We start from the raw sequence: 16,212 nt of genomic DNA on the forward strand, positions 1-16,212 counted from the left end.
AGCTAGGCGACGCGACGTCTCGTTGCCTATCACCACGTTGACACTTGGCCGGCCGCGTAGCTGCTCGACCACGCTGTTTCGCAGCAAGTGTACGACCCGCCAGCCACACGCATTTTTCTTTAGCTGCTGGGGCTGGCCCAACAACTTGCCGCTTCGCGCATGCATGCGCGCGTAGCCGACGAATCTGCTGCTTCCCGCCGGCGGGGCCGACCGGGGCAGACCGGACGTCCCGGCGGACGGAGAGACTCCCCCGGATGTGCACGCCGGAACCGGAGAAAATTTGCGGGAGATCGACGACGTTGAGTCGGAGTTGCCGATCTCGCCGGCCACTTTATCTATCAGAAGAGTATCGGACACTCGTGCATATGGTGCGTGTGCGATATGACGGTCCTCCCTTCTTTGTTTCTCAACAGCTAGCTCGCACCCGCGCCATGCGCCACGTGTGGACCTGAAAATATTGTGAACTCGCTTTGTCGACAAAAGATATCAGCTAAAAATAACAAAAGAAAACAATTTCTTTCAGACAGCACGAATTAGTTCTTACTTTCTCAATGAACTTATTGGTTCTTCCCAATAAGAAATCTTCCGCTTAGAATTTCGAATAGTGATAATCAAGCCTCCTTTCCTCTTCTCTCTCACTTGCATTATCCAGCCTAAACAATGGCGCCAAGCACGTACTACACCTGATCGCTTATCATGTGAGGAGAGTGCAATAATTTACCGGGTCCAACTGGCCCTTGGAGATACCCAAAAGAGAGCGGGAGGAATCTCGCAGCGGATAGAGTTTGCGAGCAATACATCATCAGCTCAGCTTATAGCTTATTTTTTTCCTCAATAATTGTGGTTTGACTTGCACATTAATTATGCCACCAACTGCTTAATCAAAGTAGAGCAGTGTTAGCGCGCCAGACTCTTAATTCTTCTTGCCCAAATTTCTTAAAAATTATTTTTTCAACTTGCAGATTTATAAGCTAGCGCCCGACACAACTCATGGAACAGTCAGATCAGCATCAGATTGGCATGCACACACGTAATTATCTGACCATTGTCGATCCCATTCATGTATCATACTCCATAAACTATCATGGTCGGTATGTGTGTGAGCCGTTGGTCTGATAGAAATTGTGGAAAAAACAACAATGGACCGAAAGCGATGTGTGTATACAGTTTATACACACGTCAACGGTGACACACAGGCAATAAGCTAGCGAGGAAGTAGTAACGAAAATTATAATTGGTGGCGGCAGAATTAGCGATACCAGTTTCTTGGTCAGGGACTCTCCAATCATATTTTCTAATCTGCGCCTCTCTTACATGAGAAGAGGAGGAAAATGATGGAATTGTAGTTTAGAGGAGGTTTTGCGATCTCGAGCTTGGAAGAGCCATGGATTGATCGATGATGGGAATTACTCGACCACGCGAGGATCGGAGGAGTATCTTGTTTTGTCAACGACTTGGCTCTCTGAATCTGCTTGGGGTGGAGTGCGGCGGATTAAAAACATTAGGGAGCAGTATATACTAGTAGTACTACGGATGATTTGGTCATAATAAACCTGAGACATTTTTGGGAACCTTGTATTCTCCTCAACCATTCAGTATATAGTGCTTTGGGCCTTTTGCTATTATGGGGAGATCTTATGAACTGTCAGCATGGGTTGTGATTGTAAGTTGTAACTACGCAAGTGCCGAAGAAGTGAGGAGAAAATGGGGTACGATTAGGTTGTCCAGCGCATAGAGATTGGAGACCCACTGTTGCTTTTTAATGTGTAGAATATCCAATAATTGGCCCGGCCGGTTGTCGTCCCATTTGGAGGACAATCTCTTGCGCTGTTTCATCTGAGTTGATCGAACTGGATAGGAATTGAATACTGTGCATCAATGATTCAGTGTCCTGACACCAACGGATTAAAGGGTTGGACGACTAAGATTCCGAGAACCGATGTTTCTGGATTCAACATCACTTTAACACCCTTTTTGCCCTTTTCTGCTACTTGCTGATAGCGAGGCGTCACCCTCCTATCTATTCTCGTGTTCTTTCCAAGCTATCAGCGTTAATTCGTATGCTCAAAAAGGTGAAAGAAACAATACAGCTACTCAAGAACTCGTCCAAGTACTAGATGTTAAACCGTTTTACTATCTTTTTAGAGATGGATGGAGTGTAAAGCGAGCTGAAAAGGGGACACGTAGTGAGTACGAGCTTGAAAACTGCTGACGCTCGCGGTTGATTTCAGGTTGCACAAACCCTCAAGAAATTAAAAGCAAACAGTTGTCTAGAGTCTAGACTATGGCATGAAGACTGGCAGGCTAAATGACACGGCCATGGAAGGTTTTCCCTAATTTTCTAGCTCAATTATTAGCCCAGTTGCCTGATAACTTATCTCCAGCTCCAAACTTTTTTCAAATTAGTCTCCTGTAGGTGTAGGTGTAGGCGTATGAAACTGCACCTCCTAGCTATATGAGATGTTCCGTCGCTGTGGCTAAGCTTAATTTGCCGATCGCTGTCAGAACTTTTTTGTTTTCTCGGCTGAATTTCATGCTCAAGCATGTAGCCACATACCACGGAACAGACCGGTGCATGTAGATGCAAGCAGATAAGCATAGTGATTCATCACTGGATCATTTCTGATGGATGATGCCGAGCTGCTAGGGTTTCCTCAGTTGCAAAGTCAACTCAGTTCCTCCATTCATGTCTCTCTCGCCAGAACTGTTTCTCAGTTTATGATGCAGTGGTAGTACTGATTTCATGCCTACAGTGTATAAAGAGGAGCACTAGACTTGGAGCTAATCATAAACCTGAATAAATAATTTTCCCTTTTACCAAGCATGATGAAGTAAGAAAAAAAATGGTTACGTAGGTAGAGAACTTTTGCGGACCGAAAACGAACGATCCTGACCCTATATAGTATTTTATAACTCGAAGGGTTTTACATAGAATCGAAACATATTCAGCTAGAACTACAAGTCTACAAGACTCTTGGGTTGATTGGTTGGTTGGTGGTAATGGTTGGCCCAAATTCCGCTGCCGGGTACAGACATGCATTACCAAAAATGGTTTCGTCCCCATGAATAGCTGGATTACCCTTTGCGTGTTCAGAAGGGCGGGATAGGTGATGTGTCAAAAATTCAAATCAAGCCGACTGGGGAGGGGAACGTACAAACAAGCTAGCTGACCAAATTGCGCCGGTTAAAAACGACAGTTAGGATAGAGATGGCATTGGCTCATGTCATCTTCAGGGTTTTGGGGGCTGCATATTCTCTCACTACAAGCGCGCCCATTGGTGTTTGATGACATGGAGCTTATGATACTCGTATATACTTAGTATTGTTTTTCCTAGTGTTGAAAGTGAATGGATCCTTCGCCCTTGGTTCTTGTGCTGTCGGTATTGCAGGAACTGCATTGTTGCCTGAAAATAAAAAACACAGAGTGTGCTGACGACCGCCGTGCTATGAGCGTATATGGTCAATAGTTAATCCTAGTGGCTGTGATTAAATCTTTAGTAATTTTATTGTGGATTGTACAGTGTATATATTGTGTAAAAAGTGGATTGAAAATTAGTAGCTGTAAGAACTGCAGAGGAAAAAAAACTGCAGTATTTTTTTAGAGAGTGAAAATAATTGTCAGGTCATACATTTGTGTCCATGCATATCGACTTAGTAGTCAGTAGTACTACTGTACTCACTAAGAAAGCAACTTAACTATATATGCTATCACCCACTTGCATTATACATTAACTCCCGAGTAAAATTCTTCTACTACATACGTCAAATCGATCATCAATCTGAAGGAAACTCGAAAATGCGACACCCTGAGAGGCTGACGAAAGAAAGTCCAAAATTAACAGAAACTTGGGAGAAGACTGGAAGGAGTAAACAGCCCCAGGGCACTCGAAGACGCATACAACCCGAGGGAAACTAGAAGATGCAAACAACCCGAGGGAGCTCCAAGAGGTGGTCGCCGCTATCAACGAACTCGAAAATGTTTATGTGACGTTTCAGAAGTCTCAAATTGGAATTTGTTTTTTTTTTGGGAAGGGAAACCATTGGCAGCCGGATTCGGTCAGGCACGCAGCAAATAATTATAATGGAGGTAAATATTCTGTGTTTGTGATGTCATTAAAACAGGACTAATATATCTTACTATTACTAATTATACTCTTTTAGAGTATCCACGTTAGTCTTGACTAAATGTGCTAGAAAGAAAAGATAAACAGGAAATCTAGAAAACAGAAACGGACCTGTTCGCTTCAGCTTATAAGCCGGCTGAAAAGCTGAAACAGCTGATTTGTTGTGACAGAAAAACACTGTTTGTAAGCCGACTGAATAAGCTGAAGCGACATTTGTCTATCAATTCAGTATACTCTAATGATCATAAACAACAATAGATATTGGATGTATTCTGTTTCCCCTAAAAATTACCAACATTTGCCATTATGAAAATAATAATCTATCCCTAAATGGCTAAATGTATATCTAAATTACCCACATTTGTCATTATAAAAATAGTCTGAAGTGACACCCTAAACCTATAACTAAACTACATACCTCTGCTGTTATGAAAAATTATTTAAAGTTACTCCTAATCTTCATCTAAACTAATACCGATGTCATTATGAAAAATAATCTAAAATAACCCTCTAATAAATTAGAAGCCTGAGGGAAACTCGAAGATGCAAACACCCCAAGGGCGCTCCAAGAGGTGGTCACCACGATCAACGAACTCGAAAATGTTTACATGTGTGTATATATACATTTGCAATAATTAGTGTGACGTTTCAAGTTTGAGAACTTGATTTTTTTAAAAAGGGAAACCATCGGCAGCCACAGCCAGACTTGGTCAGCCACGCAGCAAATAATGGAAGTAAATATTTTTCTGTTGTGATGTCTGGAGAGTGTATTTGCTGGGTTAGGTATTCCTGTCGTCAAAACAGGGGTCAATTTCTTTGTCGCGCTGTCAGTGTACGTAGTAGGTAACGAACAGAAGAGTTGGATGTGATCAATGTGTAAACCAGGCAATTTTTACAGCAAGGGTTCAAAAGTAAGAGTTTAATTTGTGGGTCAAAAATTCTTTGACCTGCATGAATAGTAGTCCTTACTACTTCGCAGCTCGCTTACAAGCATGCATGTGTCTAATGTTAAAAAAAAAAGAGCATGCATGTGTGTATGCATGGGGGCTAACAGCTAACTAGCTTAACTGTGGTCATGTAAATAATCTAATAGCGATGCAAATGATCTTGCAACTTAAATTCATACTGATTTCAGTAGATCGAAGAACTAATTTGGGGGACCAATGAGAATGAGCAGTGCAAAGAAATGCTCGTAGCTAGATCTACCTCCCATCTTGTGATCGTCATCAGAGTTAATAATCCATACGAAGAGATCGAGGCCAGCTAAGCTAGGGATCAAATGGTATCCCATGCATGGTGCGAGGCTCTAACACGTGCTCGATGGATCTTCTATTTCGGTCCATGTAAAAGGTTTATGAATACTCATAGAGCATGATGCATGGGCAAGAGGAGGATGGTTATCGAAGCTCAGTTAGTGCAGCTCTAGAACGTTCAACGTACGATGGCCTTGAGCCGGCCAGAACGTAGGAAGAAGCCAACACCTGACCTGACCTGACCAACCAAATTCCTGGTTGTCTCCCAAATTCAAACATGATCCACTCTTGGAGCACCTTGGTGCCTCTGCCTAAGCTAGATCACAATTTTCATTCCAGAAATTTCACGTACCGGAGACTGTAGCCCAAGTTATTTTCTTTTTCCTTTTCTTATTCTTTTTTTGGCTATAAACGATCCAGGGGGCGGCCCATTCAGTTCCAATTTCGAAGTTCAGAAGAAAAGTTTTCTTGCTTCCAGTTTCCAAAAGGGTACTGTGACTTTTGTCTTCTACACATACTACTACCTTAGCACGAACGGTGGGCGCTCGATCGCAGTCGCGAGACCAGCGGAGGAGGTCGGCACACGCTGTAGATAAGGAGACCCAGGTTCCAAGTTGCACGGTGGATTTACGTGCAAGTACAGATCAATCAAAGTTTGCAATGTCAACGCGTGTCGTCCTAGCAGATAACCGCTGGCGTCTGTATCGTCGATGGGAAATGGAACGCCGTGGTCCGCTGAAAGGGAAGCAGGAAATGGACGCATGCTCACAAGCTGCACACCGGGGTCGCTTTTTCAAAGTTGGAACCTTCTTGTTCCTGTTTCATTGACAACATGACGCATCGGAATCTTTTCCGGGTCCCCTTCCGAATCCACCGATTTTAGTTTCCATATTCTTACGGCAATATAATTGAACTGTCTCCGGTGAAATCTCTGCCGATCTGAATGGGATGTCGTGGTCCATTGACAGCGTGCAGAAATGGAATCATACGCCGACTCTGCTACTGGACGCAGAGGACCATCATATCCCGAAGTTGGAGCTTTGTTGAGGGCTATTTTCATGACGACATACACGCACACACATTGTACAAACCTCTATTATCCCACTGAATACTGAATTCTGGAAAAAAAAACTACAGGAAGAACACAAATCCCAAAGTCCAAACAACTCATCAATTCACACACTCACACAACCTCGTTTACACTTTTGACTTCGCCATATATGATCAGAATCCAGATTCACCGTTGCGTGTGATGTAATTCGCATGCCCCACTTGACGAGTTATCGGTACTAATTATTTTTTTTCCTTTCTTTGTTTTCCCCTTTACCTTGTATTATGTTTTCTCTTTATTTTTTTGCCATACCACTTTTCTTCATCAGGCTTATTAAGAATGGTCGTGCTTGTTCGATATCTATTTATTTTTCCTTTTTCCTGTCTCTAAACTAAGTATGTTTTGGGATAAGTTATTATTTGAATCCAGACTATCTATTTGAATCTTGTTCAAACAAGTCTTTATAAAAAAACATGTGTATAAGTTGTCTAGAAAAGACAAACTAGGTGTAGCTTAGTTGGTTATGTTCTCGTGATGGAGTCCGCCTAGCATTCCTCAACTCAACACTATTTTTTCCAGTGGCGGCACGTTGAAACAAGGTGTATGTGATAAATTCGTCAATCATGTACTCGTAGTGTAGTGTATACAAGCGTATGTTTGTATTGTGTTTTGAAGTTTCCAAAAATAGGAAATGTCTCCACCGAAATGTTCGGTTGACAAATTATGTGCAAAAGTTGCTTTAGAAGTTCCCTGACAATATTAAGTATAAAATTTGAGCTGAAAGAAAAAAACTTATGTGTCTTAGTTATTAAAGAAATAAAAATAGAAAATTAACAAATTGACTGTAAAAGTGGTGAAACTAATAACATTCTCTTAAGAGTGACCGACAATAATAAATTGTTAAAAATTGTTAAAAAGATGAAATCCCTAACAAAGATGATTTTGCAGGACTCACACGCGCGCGCACAGATAGACTATCATGGGTCCATTTCGAGTTGGGTCACCGTGTCACAAGTATCACCCTATAGTCGCTTTTACAGTTGCATCAAACACGAGTTTCTTCTAAAGAGGATGACGCCGTTCATAGCTAGCTCAAGAGTGACCGAGTGAAGTTAACGTTCTACCGTCCGTTGTGAGACACTGAAAGTTACCGTCTCGCTATCAGGCCCACCACAGCTACAGTACCCGTTATTCAGCCCACGGCAGATCCACCAGCAAGGTCAATTATTGCGCAATGAATTAACGAGTGCCAGAGTCATGGGAGGGGGATGACCGAGGGAGATACTGATTGCCCCGCATAGCACACTGGTTTACAATAATGAAACAACCGAATTTTCCACCTAGCTAGCTTAGCTGCTCGTAAAGCCACCAAAGGTAATGGGCTAATGGTGGGAGGAGGATCCCTCAGATCCAGGGCAACCCGAATCCCGACGCAAAAGATCCACCCCCACCACACGCGCGCGCACCTATAAAACCCGCGCCGGGAAGCGCAGGCTTCCAGCAGCAAAAGCAGCAGGCAGCGTCGTGCGCCGACAAGCCACACCACCGCCCAACCCCTCGATTGCTCTGCTTCTGTGAGCTCAAGCCTCCTCGCTCATCGCCGGCGCCACCACCCGCCGGGCTTATAGCCTTCTCCACTCCACCCTGATCGATCGGCCTTGAGAAAGACAAGTGCGCGATGGCCACCATTCTGCCGGAGACGTCGTCGGACGGCAAGGCCCTGACGGATGCCTGGGACTACAAGGGCCGCCCGGCCAGCCGCGCCTCCACCGGCGGATGGGGTTGCGCCGCCATGATCCTAGGTAAACACCTGACCTGACCTGCCTACCGTCTCGCTTCACGGCCACGGCACATGACTTGCGCCCGGCCCGGCCATTACTGCTCTGTTCGTGCTGTCCATGCACTTGCACGTGCGAGGTCCAGACTCCTGAGAGCTGATGGTTATTCTTGGTGAAAGGCGCGGAGCTGTTCGAGCGGATGACGACGCTGGGCATCGCGGTGAACCTGGTGCCGTACATGACCGGCACGATGCACCTCGGCAATGCCGCGGCCGCCAACACCGTGACAAACTTCATCGGCACCTCCTTCATGCTCTGCCTCCTCGGGGGGTTCGTCGCCGACAGCTACCTCGGCCGCTACCTCACCATCGCCATCTTCACCGCCGTCCAGGCCACGGTTCGTCGTCTCTGGCCGGCCCGGCTCGACCCGTGCATCCCACTTCTATTTACACAACAGCGTGACACCTGGCTAACAATTGACTTGGCCTTTGTACGCCGCAGGGCGTGATGATCCTGACCATCTCGACGGCGGCGCCGGGCCTGCGCCCGCCGCCGTGCGCGGACGCCAAGGGCGCGAGCCCCGACTGCGTTCCGGCCAACGGGACGCAGCTCGGGGTCCTCTACCTGGGCCTGTACCTGACGGCGCTCGGCACCGGCGGGCTCAAGTCCAGCGTGTCGGGGTTCGGGTCGGACCAGTTCGACGAGGCCCACGATGGCGAGCGCAGCAAGATGCTCCGGTTCTTCAACTGGTTCTACTTCTTCGTGAGCATCGGCGCGCTGCTGGCCGTCACGGTGCTGGTGTACGTGCAGGACAACGTCGGCCGCCGCTGGGGCTACGGCGTCTGCGCCGCCGGCATCCTCGTCGGGCTCGCCGTGTTCCTGCTCGGCACCAGGAAGTACCGGTTCAAGAAGCTGGTGGGGAGCCCGCTGACCCAGGTGGCCGCCGTGACGGTGGCGGCCTGGAACAAGCGCGCGCTGCCGGTGCCGTCGGACCCGGACATGCTCTACGACGTCGACGATGCCGCCGCCGCCGGCGCCGACGTCAAGGGCAAGCAGAAGCTGCCCCACAGCAAGGAATGCCGGTAAGAATTAATCATATCTCTGACGTGCAATCTTCTCCATTACCTAGCTTTATTTACTTCTAGAAAGAATTTACTTGATGGTATAGCTAGTACTAGTAGTACTTATTAGCCAGTACGTAGAACCGATAAAATTAACAGTAGTAGCAACGACTTAATCGACCACGCTTAATCAAGCTAAACATAAGCTAATTACAAAACTAATGCACGAATCTATTAAGCCTAATTAGTCCATGATTTGACAATGTGGTGCTAATGATGGATTAATTAGTATTAATAGATTCGTCTCGCGAATTAGACCCCATCTGTGCAATTAGTTTTATAATTAAACTATGTTTAATACTTCTAATTAGTATCAAACATCCCATATGACAGGTGCTAAAGTTTAGTGGGGTGTATCCAAACAACCCCTAAGTTACTTTTAATGGATTAAACCACAATATATAGTACCTAACCTAGGGCAGATGCAAGCTGATGGTACACGGGAGCTGGCCAGCTGGGACATGGTAGCTAGGCCACTTGCGGGCATGCATGTGTGTTTGTCACAAGATCAATGCTGCTGTGTGCCTGCTGCAGCAGCGTCACGGTAACCCATAGTACACTGGAGCAAGGGCCTGTACAGGCAGGGACTGACAGAATTACTATTTAGCACAAGCAAGTACGTATACTGCCGCGTGCTTTTGGGAATGGATGTGGTCTAGACCAGTAACCAATGGATGGAGCCAGGAGCCGAGCGTGCTATGGCTGCACGCGTCAGGGAGGTCGGCGTGATGCGAGCGTGGAGTGAGACATGTTGCAGATACTGCCTGCCCGTTGCCAATCGGCCTAAAATTCTCAGTTCTGGCGCCCATCCACCACTTGCACGTACCGTCCACGGTACATGTGACGACACCTCTGTCTTCTACTGTCGTCGTGCTTGCGCCGCATGGCACCAAATAATCGAAATCTCTTACGTGTTCACATAGATCTTTGCATGTGTGGTGGGCGAAAATGATAAACACTGTATCGATTGAAATCTTGGAAGTCATTCTGGCCAAAGTAGAGAAGGTACCTGCTGAACCACTTGATAAAATCCGGGAAAAAAGAAACAAATAATTAGGGCAGCCTGCTTGCTCCTGGGCCAGAAATATGTATATGCTACTTGACTGCTTGTGCTTCTGAAGGACAGCAACGACGACAACGGTCAATAGCCTGCTGAACCACAAATTATAAGCTAGTTTTTTCCATTAACCACCTAATCACACCCAGATACCGTCACTCCATGCATCACCATGTGTTCGAGTGAAACAAATTGAGGTTATGCGGGCGCACGTAGCCAGTGACAGCAACGAGCTCACTTTTCACTAAACCTCGCAATTGATTAGTACAGTACTAATCAATTATTAGGTGCACCCTGAAGATAGCGATTAAGGAGAGGAGTCGAGCACTGGGCCGAGCGAGGTAACGCCTCTCGCAGGCAGATGCGTGCACCCTGCACCGGGTGATGCTGCTGCTTCAGCCATCGATCGGCCGCTCCAGGGCCCGTTTGTTTAGTCACCCAACAGATGCCTTTGTCCTGTGGAAAACAACCACGAAAGCTGAGGTAGCCAGCCGGCCGCCGCTCGTTCTGAAACTTTGCCCACGGGTCGCGGGACGTACTGCTGCTGCCGATCACATGGCCGGCGCGCGCACGCACGCGCAGCAGGATCACGGGCACGACCAACAAGGCCACAAGTTCGTGTGGCTCGCTGCCGCCCCCATGCAAAGTTGAAGTCCCCAGGAATGCAAAATAAGGTCACGTGCACGGGCTCGATCACGAGCCGCGCGGTGGTGATCGGTCAATCGAATCGTCCGGTGGATGTGACGCGCCGGTGATTCCTGATCGGACGTGCAAAAAAGTTCCTTGCATTTTGAGTCGTCCTAGCTCTCTCCTCTCAAAGAGTAGACTGTAGTTGTGGTCACCAGGCAGCCACAAGGCCAATAATTGAAACCTTCATCAGTGATTAATTATTTAATTTGACGTTGAAAATGGTGACTATGATTGACACTACTACAGTAACACTGATGACTTACTGTAACTGGATGATGCAGGTTCCTTGACCACGCGGCGATCGTCGACGGCGAGTCACCGGCGAACGCGAGCAAGTGGACGCTGAACACGCGGACGGACGTGGAGGAGGTGAAGCAGGTGGTGCGGATGCTGCCCATCTGGGCCACCACCATCATGTTCTGGACCATCCACGCGCAGATGACCACCTTCTCGGTGGCGCAGGCCGAGGTCATGGACCGCGGCATCGGCGGCTCGGGCTTCCTCATCCCCGCCGGCTCCCTCACCGTCTTCCTCATCGGCTCCATCCTCCTCACCGTGCCCCTCTACGACCGCCTCATCGCGCCCGTCGTCAAGCGCCTCACCGGCAACCCGCACGGCCTCAGCCCGCTCCAGCGGGTCTTCGTCGGCCTCTTCCTCTCCGTCGCCGGCATGGCCGTCGCCGCGCTCATCGAGCGCCACCGCCAGACCACCTCCAAGCACGGGGTCACGATCACCGTGTTCCTCCTCATGCCGCAGTTCGTGCTCGTCGGTGCCGGCGAGGCGTTCACGTACATGGGCCAGCTCGCCTTCTTCCTGCGCGAGTGCCCCAAGGGCATGAAGACCATGAGCACCGGGCTGTTCCTCAGCACCTGCGCCATCGGGTTCTTCTTCAGCACGCTGCTTGTCACCATCGTCGGTAAGGTCACGGGTCACGACGGTCATGGCGGCTGGCTCGCGGATAACCTGAATGACGGGAGGCTCGACTACTTCTACTGGTTGCTAGGCGTGATCAGCACCATCAACCTTGTTTTCTTCACGCTCGCTGCCAAGGGGTACGTCTACAAGGAGAAACGCCTGGCCGACGCCGGCATCGAGCTCGCCGACGAGGAGGCCATAGCCGTCGGCCACTGATGCTGCCACAACCGTGCATGCGAGCATGCGCGCATCCTTCTCTATTCTTCTTGTATGTTTTGACTTGGTTTTGGCGTGTATGTATTTCGGTGGGGGTATGCGTGATGTGTTTTGGCACGGTGTGACCCCGTCGTACCTACTTACGTGGAGCTAATTAACTTGTACGTGGCGGTAAAGAAATGTAGATAGAAATATACGGCTTAATAAGTGCCAAATAGTGGTATACGTTGTAATCTGCTTCTTGGAATGAATGGAAGCGTTGCTGCCCTTGTTTAATAGCGACGATATAGATCCGTATATATGGTACTGAATCATTCTTATTACCAAGGAGCTTACTAAGAAAATATAAAATACTACTACTACTCCTGTCCATCAATGTAAGGCGCATTTTGAAAAAAAAGAGAGAATAAGTCAAAACTTTACAAGTATTGACCAAGAATTACTCAAATTATACATCCTACTAGTTCATCAACCCGTGCTCCTGCACGGGCTAATATTTTTAAAAACTATTGTATTTGAAAATTATTTAGAAATTAAACTCCTAGCTCGTAATCAAAATTATTTAGCTACTACTCTCTCATATTTTCAATACTTCAACATAATACTCACATATATATGTGTGTGTATTTATCTTTGGCTAGTTGTGATTGATTTTTAATTAGTAACTACTCTATACACTTTTTCATCCGCATTCACACCTTTTCATTTTGTATTGCACCTACATACATTGAGTTTAGCATAAAAATCAATATTTTTCATCACTTCCTCACATACATGTATAAATGGTCTACATGGTGACACTCATCATGAGTATATACCTTAACTTAGTATTTCTATATTAACAGTGACTTACATAGGTAATTTGGAATTATATATTAATTTACTTTTGGACATCTCTTTATGATGCGAAGGGAGATAATTAGATTAAGATTTAGGTGTTTACTTTAGTTTATTTTTAATAATACTATATGTGGGTAACTTAGATATAAATGTAGAATGGCATTTTAAGTTATGCTTTATAATGATATGCATGAATAAATTGGATGAACTTTAGATTATTTTTTTTATAATGACAGAGCTCAATAATTTAGATATATGTTTAGGATTTGTTTTAGAATATTTTCATAACGATAGCGGTGGGTAACTTTTTAGAAAATATAATAGACCAATGACTACGATGATTAGTGTTTACAGGATTGATGTTTGTTGTTTCTGATTTTTATGAGAATTTCTAGGATTTTTCTTTTTTTTTCTAGCGTGTCTTGTAAGAACTAATATATAGTCTCCAATGAAAAAATGAGCTCACGTTACCTTAAGCTACCTCTCATTTGTTAAATATTCAAACACAATTCTTATTATATAGATATATACCTATTATCTTATCTAATTGTGATAGATTTTAGTTAGTAATTACTCTATAACGTTTTCATCCACATTTATAATTTTTAACTTTTACTTTGCATTGCAAGTATGCGCTTGAATTTTTTTAATGGACCTTAAGTTTGAGCTATAATTTAACATAGAAATCTATATTCTCATCACTTCCTCTATATCTTTATATATGGTGACACATCATGCGTATATACCTTAATTATTATATCGTATACTAATAGTATAAAAAATAGATGTTTTAAAATCATATATATTGGTGTATATTTTTAATTAAGGTGATTTGGAATCAAATGTAGGGTTACCTCAAGTTATTTTTAATAATGCCATATATGGTTAACATATATTTAAATTTAGAGGTTACTTTAAGTTATTTTTAAAGAATTTAGTGATGGGCAATTTAGTTGCAAATATAGAGGGTTATTTTAAATATTATTTATAATGTCATTAGTGGATAATTTTGATGAAGATTAGGGGGTTACTTTAGTTTATTTTACATAATGGCTGAGGTGGGTAATTTAGATATAAATTTAGGGGGTTACTTTAGGCTACTTTCATAATGGCATAGGTGGGAAATTTTTTTAGAAAAGAAAATAGATCCATGCCTACAATGATTGAGCCTACCGATTAACGGTAAGATGTTTTTGCTTTTTTTGAGAATTTCTAGGATTTCTCTATTTTTCTAGAGTGTCCACCTAAGATCCTAGGTGACTTCACCTGGAGGCTTCAAAAGGAACCACCAATTAGTAATAGTAAGATTTAGAATGCAACATTCACATCTACATATTTGTATTGTACGTACTTTCAATATAATATAGTGCTGAATTGCTAGCAATTGAGAATATAATATAATATAAAGTAAGGGTCATCTATAGCGGCAGATTTTTACCTTTCTAAAATAAACCATGGGCTATTTTGTGAAACTAAGTTTTTGATGCATTTACTCATGTGGAGACTTATGTAAAAAAAAAAGGTGAACAAGGTTTGTGTGGAGAGTATGGTGAGGCTACAGATGAAAGTGCATGTAGCCATGTAGGCCCCCTAGTGGGTACTGCTTAGTTTGATTAGCTTTGAATATAATTTTTATTCCAAATGATCATATCAAAGTCATATCTCAAGTGATTAGATGGCAGGAAAATTAAAAAGGGAAAAGAGACAAGGTTGCAATGGCTATTTTTTGGTCTTAGTGAAGGCTTGCTAGCATGAATAAGGAAAGATTGATAATGAGTTAAAAAAAATAAGAAGGAATAATTGTGATTAAGGGTTTAATATTTCAAGGGAAGTGAATATGCTTGTTTGCTTGATCTCAAAGTTGGGACTTCGATCAAACAAATGAAATGGGTTTCAAATATGATCATATATATGATGCTTAATAGTGTGTGACTCAAGTTAGACAAAAGAATGAAGGTTTGGCAAAATGTCTTGGCTAACAAAGTAACATGCAAAGGAGAAGGGCTAGCAAGATGGTTTTTTTTTTTGAAAATATAGCAAAATGATTAGCGCCAAGGAACCTACGTGATGGAGAAGAAGCAAGTACTGGCTCAATCCAAGGATTTTAGTGCTATAAGGAGTACATTCATATTAGAAGGCACCAATCATTGTCGAATTATGAATAAGACATGACTTGTGGATATGAAGTTGTCTGTTGTCATATTGGTTGAGCAATCCCAAGTCACCAGTTTAAGGATGGTGTGATCAAGAGAAAAGAAATGGTTTCAATTCTCATGAAATGACATTGAACAAGTATGACAATTGCTAAAGAGATGATCAAGCTTAAGTGGTTGATATTTAGTTATTATTTAAATCTTGAGTGTAGATATGACGTACTACCAAGAAGGATGCAACGTTGATAGGCTTATCCATGTCTTGGTGCTCCAAGTGATCTAAGCAATTGCTAACATGAGAGAGACACATAAACACATCATGAGCTCGGGTTTCCAAAACTGCTAATTATTTTTTTTGCCCAGTACTTCCTTCTAGGCCAAGAGGTTGGATTTCATAGGTGGTATTCTCTATCCTATAACTTCCTATTAGGCTTGGAGGTTGGATCTCTTTGAGCCGGGTTTACTGTCCCAGGCCAAGAACTTCAATCCAGACCCAAAGGTCGAATTCCTCTAGGCCAGATTCTTTTTCTTAACCACTCTCTCTTTGACCCAAAACCTTTGGGTCCCCATGCTTTTGTTGGGTCACTTTTTAACCATCGTAGTGTTGGAAGGCGGAACCTTTGGAGTCCATCATAATAGTGCATAATGGTTGGATACTTGGGTTCGGGTACATTTACACCCTTACCCCTTCCTTTGTAGCTGTTGCAAATTCAAAAACACTCATACATAGTCCAAAGTTGCTCTCCCCTCTCTATATTTTCTTGAGATTTGAGAAAAAAGTGAGGTCAGTTGATTGAGACAAAGATTGAGTGAAAGTGAGCTAAACTCCATCCTTGAGCACTTGGGTTCATAGCAAGAGGTTATTGAAGCATTTGTTACTCTTGGAGATAAATCCTCCTAGGTGGATAGGTATCGCCCGGTGAGCACAAGCTTATGGTGTGTAGTAGGAAGTTTGCGAAGGCTTCCATTTCACCTCCACAAGAGAAGGAATCAAAGTAGTGAAGGAAAAGTCAA

At 44.2% G+C, this 16,212-nt stretch overlaps 1 protein-coding gene across 1 annotated transcript; it reads left to right on the forward strand.

Annotated features, from left to right (window-relative positions):
* The first annotated feature begins 7,909 nt into the window (after window positions 1–7,909).
* Window positions 7,910–12,481, forward strand: LOC117839857 (protein NRT1/ PTR FAMILY 6.3). Its single transcript, XM_034720289.2, has 4 exons — window positions 7,910–8,230; window positions 8,386–8,603; window positions 8,708–9,288; window positions 11,356–12,481. The coding sequence occupies exons 1-4, from the start codon at window positions 8,107–8,109 to the stop codon at window positions 12,203–12,205; spliced, it is 1,773 nt and encodes a 590-aa protein (XP_034576180.1). The 5' UTR covers window positions 7,910–8,106; the 3' UTR covers window positions 12,206–12,481.
* The last annotated feature ends 3,731 nt before the right edge of the window (window positions 12,482–16,212 follow it).

Source organism: Setaria viridis, chromosome 9 (genome assembly GCF_005286985.2).
Source record: "Setaria viridis chromosome 9, Setaria_viridis_v4.0, whole genome shotgun sequence".
NCBI classification, from domain to species: Eukaryota; Viridiplantae; Streptophyta; class Magnoliopsida; order Poales; family Poaceae; genus Setaria; species Setaria viridis.

Excerpts from the sequence above, each read along its gene's own strand:
- LOC117839857 (XM_034720289.2), top strand. The coding sequence starts at position 8,107 with ATGGCCACCATTCTGCCGGAGACGTCGTCGGACGGCAAGGCCCTGACG. Across the intron at positions 8,604-8,707 it reads TCACCGCCGTCCAGGCCACG|GGCGTGATGATCCTGACCAT; the intron begins GTTCGTCGTCTC and ends TGTACGCCGCAG. Across the intron at positions 9,289-11,355 it reads CCCCACAGCAAGGAATGCCG|GTTCCTTGACCACGCGGCGA; the intron begins GTAAGAATTAAT and ends TGGATGATGCAG.